This window comes from Perna viridis, chromosome 4 (assembly GCF_037379345.1).
Source record: "Perna viridis isolate PV_CMFRI_1.1 ecotype Kerala chromosome 4, ASM3737934v1, whole genome shotgun sequence".
Classification (NCBI taxonomy): domain Eukaryota; kingdom Metazoa; phylum Mollusca; class Bivalvia; order Mytilida; family Mytilidae; genus Perna; species Perna viridis.
The window spans coordinates 10,720,391-10,729,621 of record NC_142448.1 but is presented as its reverse complement, the minus strand read 5'-3'; the positions used below and the strand labels follow the sequence as shown (position 1 = coordinate 10,729,621).

The 9,231-nt window shown below is 33.5% G+C and overlaps 1 protein-coding gene across 1 annotated transcript in view; it reads left to right on the top strand.

Annotated features, from left to right (window-relative positions):
- Positions 1-4,958: 4,958 nt before the first annotated feature.
- The window catches only part of LOC148618816 (eukaryotic translation initiation factor 4E-like), a 30,234-nt gene continuing 25,961 nt past the window's right edge, over positions 4,959-9,231 (top strand). The window contains exon 1 of the mRNA XM_088578064.1: positions 4,959-5,017. Coding sequence (XP_088434190.1) covers positions 4,994-5,017 — 24 coding nt within the window. The 5' untranslated portion in view covers positions 4,959-4,993. The remainder of the gene's footprint in view (positions 5,018-9,231) is intronic.

The following is a 9,231-nucleotide window of genomic DNA, read 5'->3' as shown; positions in this document are numbered from 1 at the left end:
ACATCTGCTGTATATTTGGAAGATAATTTGCAATTATTTTTCACAAAGTAGGAGGAATCTCTATCAAGAACTAAATATTTGTATCTAGGTGTACCACCTTTTTTGAGAAACAACGATGTAGAATGTTTTTATGTCATAATGTATAATGTCAGTCTGGATTTTAACTGAGTATGAGGAATAAAAGTATAGAGCGTTGAAAAATAATAGGTTTTAATGCTGTTATATTCTGAAAAAAAAAATCTTGAAATGAGGGTCTTCGGAAGATCTTTCGAATTTTCAGGCTCCACATTGAATTTATACCACTTCGGGAGTAACAAATGTTGTGGTAGGACTGGAAACCCTCTTTCACAGCTGTAAGTATAGAAGTTTTGAAAGAGGTTTGGTGGTACATTTTGCAGATCCAGTTTGTAATGTTGTTAGTACGGATTCTTGTGGAGTTTAGAAATTAAGTACATAGACAGTAAATCACAATCATCGTCTTTGGTAGAGAGACCAAAAGAGGATAGCACAGATTTGTGGTTTTCCACTATCTCTTCTTTGGGAAATGTAGTGACAGTATAGGTCTTATCACTGTTATTATTTTCTACGTCTACCTCTGATAATAAACATTAAATGTAATATGTTTTGCAGACAAAAATAGTGTTGTTAAAGGCTTTGTCTACTGGTACGACAATGCTTTTGTATGTCGGGTCTTTGAAAACTGATGTAGCAGTGACTCTCATTGACCTACTTAAAACTTTCATTCATTTCAAAATTAAAGACCTCACGACCTTTACCCACTCTGACAGAGAATCAGTCTTCTTGTTTCGTTTTATCCATTTTCTTGTGTAGTCCTCCACGGCATTTATCCCAAAGAAAATAAATTATTACCTAATTGTAAGTTCAAATGCTGAATGTGGTGTTTCTGCTTAAAATTACTATAAAGTTTATGATTTTATCCACAAACTCAAGATTTTATACAGTTTAAAAAGTTGACACATATTTTCCCAATTGAAAGAGGATGGGGGTACTTTTGAAAAAAATTGCAATATCACTGACTCATGTTTAATAGTAGTCTCAGCATCGCATACATTAAAAGTTCATCTCGAGGTCATTAATGAGCTATTGTCAATAGTTGGTATCCTTAATCATTTAAGTTGTCATAACTTGGAAAATCTCTTACTCTGAAATATTTGAGGGGGTCATAACATTTCCCTGAAAAGACTAGATTAACTATTTTTATTTGTCAAAAGACAGTTGTGTCATAACATTTGCACACTTGTCCATCATGTCATCATCAACACTGGTAAATAGTGTTGCCTGAGTTTTTTTATACAATAACTTTAACTTAAATTGTTGGATTTTGATAAAATTTAAACAAGGTGTTGATTGATTTTTGGAGTTATAGATGTAACTGTATAGGAATTAGTGGTCAAAAACAAGCATTGTAAGTTAACTATTTAACTTAAGATAAGATCTCTGTGTAGTTTTAAAGTAAGGATTTATGTTGAGGTTTGTGACAGTAACTTTGAACGATCATTTTCCCAATGATAGATTAGAATTTTTTTAACTCTATGAATTCGTGCTAAGCATTTTCTTGACTTTCTTAACGGTCCATGAGTTACTGATGACGACCATAAAACGTTTGTAGTGATGACTTCATAGAGTTTGTAGTATCCTTTATCTCAAGTTCTTTGGGGTAGATGCGATGTGAAAATATGTCAATTTAAGCGACTTTCCGGTGGAGTAGGGGTACATTTTATTAATGTTATTCATTTTATCCCAAAACCCTAAGTATTACTGCATTTTTCTTGATATAGAAGTTCGAGGAATCTAAAAGCGTAAAAATGGATTTTTGCCGCAACAAGGTATAAAAAGTAGCCAAAAATACACAAATCTGTCAGTTTATTTTTTTGCGACAAAATGGTTCCTTAATGGGATGTATATGGGTTGCTGAAAATTTTATTTTGGTTGATGAGTGGGGAGTGCACGAGGGTTATATCAGCCCACTAGCTATAAGGGTTAATCATTTCAGTCTGTGGAAATTACGACCATGATTGGGTTTGCTTCGAAAGATAAATTATGTATTAATAAATTGATATCAAAATTATCCAAAAAAGTTCCAATCTGTAAAATGTATATGATATGACGAAAACTCCAATTTCATCAATAATATACCAGGGGGTAAAAAGCGAATGCTGGTAATATTAATCAAAGTACTCATGTACTGAATCAATTTATATCGATCGTTTGAATTTTAACGCCACAAATAATCGTCAAATTGCAAAAAAAAATGTATGACAGCAGGAATAAAAGGAAAGTACATAGATCGAATTCAAACGTATCTAAACACAAGCTTATTGTTGTAAATGGTTAATATTGAACTCTGATTTATGTTTCAATTCACCATTCCGATTACGAAGGATATTTAATAAAAACAGAACAAAATTCGCGATGCGTCGTAGCATGCATTGCTCCAGTTTGTAAAATATTCAACTTCAATGATTGTTTACATGGAACACCTAGATGAATTAAGGCAAAACATCCAACATACTGCATAATTGATCTACAAACTACTAGTTGGCCTTTCCCAGTTTCTAAACTTTCAATTCGAAACTCAATTTAAAGATCTCCAGGTCGAAACTGTCTGTCAAATCATTCAAACTTAAACCACAATCACCGAAATAAACCATGCCCTTAGATTCATGTCCCTCTCAACTAGCTTCCTTTCTCAGCTATATAACTCAAGTCCTACAAGTTATCGCATAGACACATATGTGTCATTTAAAAATGCTTAGTTTCTGGGCACCTAGTTTCAGAAGCACGTACATTAACATAAACACCAGTCTTAGAATAAAATTTCAACAATTATGTTTGGTACAGGAAACACTCGCCATGCACTTCTAATGTCCTGAAGCACCTATAGCTCTATCATTAAAAGGCATGGTCATATAGCCGTATAGAATAATTATAATTACAAAAGGCAATATCACCAGACCACAGTCTAACACCATTTCTAAGAAATGCATTATCGAAATTCCTATGCCATCGTCTATAAGCGAAGTTTCATTTTCAGTGGGTGATTGATCAGGATGGTTTCGGGAGTTATGCTACCCTTTTGTTAAAAGTTTAGCAAAAATGAGCGGCAAATATTAGCCTGGAACAGGGAGTGTAGTCCTTGCCTGTCGCATAAAATCTCTTTCTTTATATAAGTTTCTTGATCGGAACCACTGCCCCATTTTGGTAAATATTAGTATATGGATCCGCCAGGCCCTGCATGAAATTTATGAAGACAACCCTTCCAATTGGTACTCAGCATTGCTCTTTTCCATTTCCATGAGAGATAACTATTTATAATCTTTCAGGGTTTTTATTTCTAGCTTCAAACATCAAATAGTCCATTTTACGTCTAAGAATATCGTATTTGTAGACGACATATTGAATATGATATAATGAACGATTGGTTTATTCGGTAAATGCATTGAAATATACAGGTACCGGTGAGGTTAGAGGTCAACTATTTTTTAATTGGATCGTTACTAATACAAACCATATAATTTTGATATTTTTTATATTGATATATTGTGAATGTATTTCATACGTATTTAACACGTAAATAGTAATTGTATAATTAGATATACGCTATACAAATGTTGTGTAATGATAATAACCCATACAAAGAAAGATATACAGCTGTATCTTCATCTCGCTCCTCGATCGAGAAGTCAATTCACCTTACAAAGATATTATCCGCAGTGAAGGATAGGCAGCAAGTTAGTTGCAATACTACCTACTCTCGTAGTGGCATTAACCATACGTGGCTACTTAAAAATTCTAAAAATTTTCTTCAAAACCTAAAATACTGCAGCTTTTCGGAAATTAGTTCTCTCCAATTGAGTTGCCACATGATAAAGTGAAATCTTATTGAAGTTGCCACATGATAAATTGAAATCTCATCAAAGTTTCCACATAATAGATTGAAATCTCGTTTGAAAGGACTTATTCGTAAATCTTTAGCTGATTCGAAAAATTATGTTTTCATTGGTTACAAATCGACATGTTTTTTTTTCTAAAACATCGCACAAGGGTAAAGTGTACTACAGAGAATAGCAGGTTTGCGACATGCTTGATTTCCTCATTGATAACATATTTGTTACATTTGGAGGAGCAGTAATTATTCAACATGTTGGCACTCCAATGGGCATTTAATGTGCCCCTTTCCTAGCGGATATGTTTTTATATTCATACGAGACTGAATTTCTTCAGAATCTCGTAAAGAATAAAACTATATAAGTTGCTAAATCCTCAATCTAATTAAAAGCCGATCTCGCAGCTCCCGGTTTTCTGTTACGTTACGCAACACAACAGAACCTTTTTAGAGACCAGACCTTTTTTGGTTGATAAATACTCTTCTTCTAAAATAATGAGAAATGATTTTTTGTTTTTTGTTTTGTTTTGTTTTGTTTTTTTCGTTTGAAGTGCCCGTGTCCCAAGTCAGGACCATTGCAGTACCAGCTGCTCTGGTGATGTAATGTCTATTTTGCCAGATTTGTTTTGGACTTGACTTGATTATGGATCGGATTAGTGTTCGGTAATTGTGTTATTACCCTTATTTAGAAAAATACCGACAGTTCACATCAGGATTTTGTTTTGTTTCATTTTTCTATTTTTTAATATATTGTGTATACAGTCCGATTATAAATTTTCATAAAATCATCATTCGGCCGATTGAGATTTTTGATAATCTTGCGTGCCATACCATAGAAATTAAACTTTATAGTTGTCTCCCCTGAAAGTAATTAAATTTGAATATTTTTCTATTTAAATTCTTATTTTACAATCAATTAATTTATTCAAATAATCGCATATGCTATTGCTTCTAGTTACATGTTGTTAAACATATCAAAATTTATGTACTTTACATATTATTTCCACAATAAAAAAATCGGAGTAGCCTCGCTTTCGATGCCGGTAGTACCATGTGATTAAAATCCCATATTGGATTTCAGACAACATGGCATCTGTTGAACCTCAAGAGGTACTGTCTTATTCAACGCTGTTAGTTCTACAATCAGACAAAAACACAAGTTGTCGTAGTAGAAATGAGTTCCATATGCTACATACTAACTTTTTAGTCGAACAGTTATTCTGTTTTAAGTTCAAAATAGGAAAATATAAGCCTAATCCGACAACCTCTAGACTACAGCTGTCATTTGAATTCTCAACAGTCTTCTTGTTTTATTTGAACTTCCTCCTAACTGGAATCTTTCTTGTCTTTTTTTCTATCTGAAAGAAATGAATGAACACATTTTGCTTGTGTTTGCGTGGGAAATGATATCCGTGAATGGTAATTCCCCAAAAACTGGTAATTATCGGCATAATTTCGGTGATTAGTTTTTTTTTCATTTGAATTCCAGCAAATTTGTGATTTGTACGGAGGAATTTAATTTTTTATAAACTGTTTCCCCTAGATATTTTACTCCAATAATCAGAAAAGGTGCCAAAAAGTTTTATGTGAGGGAGAAACTCGAGTATGGACATCGAAACCCAACAAATGTACAGTGCATCGTGTGTACTCCTACAATGTTAGAGGTTGGAATTCTGTTCTTATATACCCCAGCTTCTTACTTCCAGGCACTATATTGCATACTGCTCATTACATTGTTTTTTGAAATCTGCAGAATTGTAATAAAATATTTAACATTTAAAACATTTTATACTCTTTCTTTACCCTAAAATGGGAGAAGATTACTAAACTTTCGATTGACAGTTTTTAACAACATTTATATTTAAAATGACGTCAATTTATCTGAAGTACTTTTTGTATGGAGAATTTTTTTATACACTTCAAATTTTAAGCAATGGAAACGATCTAACAAATGTTCGCCATTTATTAAATCATTTCGTAAATGGCGAAAATGTGGAGCTCTAGCTAAATCACTGGGACCATGTACATATATAATATAGGTACATTGTCGAAAATTATTGAAGATGTGTGATGAGAAGACGGAACGGGTAGGAAATGCGAGGCTCTGCCGAGCTATTTCCCCCGTTCCAAGCCGAATACACATATCTTCAATAATTTTCAACAATGTACCTATATTGTTTTTATCCTGTTATATTATTAGTTTTGTGTGTGTTTACATTTTTAAAATATTTTTTTTAAAATGCATATCCCCTGAGGAGCCCCGATCGTTAAACCCAACGAAAAAAATTAATATTCATGGCGCATGACTCAGTAAACATTGAAATTCAATCCGCACCATATAATCTGTCAAAGCTGTTGGAAGAAAATAAGCAATGTATCAAAATTTATTTAATTCCAAGAGACAAATAAGTAAAATGAACAATAAATACAAATATTTTGAATGTTGTAAAGTCGATTTTAAGAACATTAAAGTTTTGAATTTCGCGAGGAAGGTGGAAGCTGACTTGTTTCTGTTTGGTATATTGGAAGCCATCTGCAAACTGATAATGAATCAAATCTGAACGAGATTTGGGATTTGCTATATATATATGACCGTGAAAAAAATACAAACAAAATCATTATTAGGTTTACATAAAATCTTTTATTTCATTCAGGTGAAAACGAAACAAAACTGCAAAAAAAAAGATTAACCAGATACGCAATCGCAATTTGTTTATATCGTATCTATGGTGGCGGCCATGATTAATTTACGCATACCAGAAAAAAGTAGTTCCGCCGATCACGTGAGTGGGAGGAGCCAGAAGTCAATAACCTGCTAATGTACGGATACAGCAAAAAAAAAAACCGTATACCTTTATTCCTTTAACAAATAACCTCATTGCAGGATAAATACATATTGACAAGTCTATAGCATAAAAAAATTCATTTTTTAAAATGTTTATAATCTGTCTCCTAGACTCTCATTGGCCCTGTGGGTCCAAAAGATCCACTGACACATTCCCAGTGTTCATCTTCTACACTATGCTAGAAGTTTTATGTAGGTATCCAAAAACTTAATGTACCATGCACATATATATTGACATGTGTATAGTGTAAAAAAATCCATTTTTATAATTTGCGAGATCTGTCTTCAAGACTTTGTTCTTTTTCCTGAGGATCCAGTAGCCCTTCTCCCCTGCCTTTCTGCTGAATATGGAAGTACTCATCAAAATAGCCCTTGCTACACCCTTGCTATCGGTCTGGTCAGTTGGATTGAAATCTGAAATGATTTTCTGGTCTTAAACAAAGTTAACTGAAGTTGACTTTGATTTCCAAATTTTAAATGTTCCCATCTCCTAGACCAAAAAAAAATTACAATAGTCTTCTTTCTAGTCTGATATTGCTCTGACATTCAACGGCTGATTTGCCAGACAAGCTCTGGCCGTGGGACATGAGAGGTTGCCCATATAAAAAATATAGGATTTTGTGCACCAATTTTGGTGTGTGGTTTGAGACTATTAGATTATTTAATATTTTTTTGATGACAGGGAGTTTCTCATGCTCATCTCTTCGAGCGGTTTTGCCCCGAGACGAGATGAGCATGAGAAACTCCCACGAGTTGAAAAAATATTTGATAATCTGTTTATCACTGTTTTGCTGAATTATAAGGTATTTGTTTTCTTTTATTTTCTGTTTTCTTGACCTAAATATGTATGTTCTATAAGCACTGCAAAATTTCCTTTCAGGACTATTTTTTAGTGACATGCTACATGACGTGACGTATGTTGTGCAGCTGTGATACTCTTTTTTTTTTTTTAAATCAGTTAACTATGACGATCACTTTTAAAATTTGTTAAATAATTTTGGGATTTAATTCATTGTAATTGGGCAAGTTCCTGTATTTAATCATTCTCCATTGTAGACTAGAAAATGTTGCCACAAATTAGCCATTATTTCATACGCAGTAAACAAACAGATGATTATTTGGGTCGTCAAATATTCCTAAGCTGTTGCTTGTATGTCATACGAGGACATAGAAATTAGCGATAATTTTCATTTTCACTGACTGGCGTAAGATTGAAAATTATCGTATAGCAAGATCAAAGGGATTTTAAACAAAATAGCGATAATAAAATTTATTACTTAATTGGCTGATGTAAAGTTAAAACTGGGTATGCAATGAAAGTTTTTACAATATTATGTTTATGCAGTAATTGGTGTTTTCAGAATTGAAATTTTATAAAGACTAAGTAGATGTTGTGGTCTTGAACTTATTAAGTTCAAGATCAGGAGTCAAATATTGTGAAATTTTGTAAAACTAAGCAGTGTGCAACTTTATAGAGAGTAAAAAAATATGTACATATAAAAAGTGTTGTCTCCTGTCCAAGCAGCAACAAATAATTGTCTTTCTTTGAATTTAGAGAATTTCAACCTTCTAGCCAAATCCTATTTTTTTATATGGGACAAGCTGTAATGTCCCACAGCCCCTGCTCGTCTGGCAAATCAGCTGTTGGACCTCTGAGCAATCAGGAACAGTCTTGTTCCTGCTACCATTCGGAAAAAAATAGGGGAGGAAGGTAGGGACATTGTTTCATTTTCAAAAAACATTTTACACTGAGTTAATGGGGAAACAGTGTACACTTTTGTCATCCACCATCATTTACTTTTACCATTTTTGGCCTACATTTTTTAGCTCACCTGGCAGAAGGCCATGTGAGCTACATGTATTGCCATCACGTGGTGCCCATCATCGTCGTTGACACTTTTTCAAAACTCTTCTCCTCTGACATCTCTTGACCAATTGGAACCAAACTTGATATAAATGTTCCTTGGGGTATCCTGCATAGAACTGATGTGGGGATTTTTTGATCTGTTGAAAAACATGGCCACCATTACTTAAAATAGAACATAGGAGTTAGACAGTAGTTTTTCGCATATATCTGCTGAACCATTAGTTTTAGCCAAATTCTGACAGGGTAAAAGTGTTTAGCATGATGAGATCTATTTATGGTCAAATTTTCATTTTAATCTGTTTAGCCATGTTGGAGTTAATGCCCTTTTTCCGACATGTTTTTGCTTTTTTCGAATGTTATTTCTTTCAAAAATCTTCTCCTCTGACACCACTTGAGCAATTGGAACTAAACTTGGTATGAATGTTCCTTGGGTTATCCTGCATTATAGAACTGAGGTAGGGATTTTAGATCCCTTGAAAAACATGGCAGCCATTACTAAAAATAGAACAGGGTTCAGACAGTAGTTTTTTGCATATACATGTATCAACAAAATCTTTAACCAGGTGAGTGATTCAGGCTCCTGGGAGTCTGTAGATTTTATTCCTGAAAATC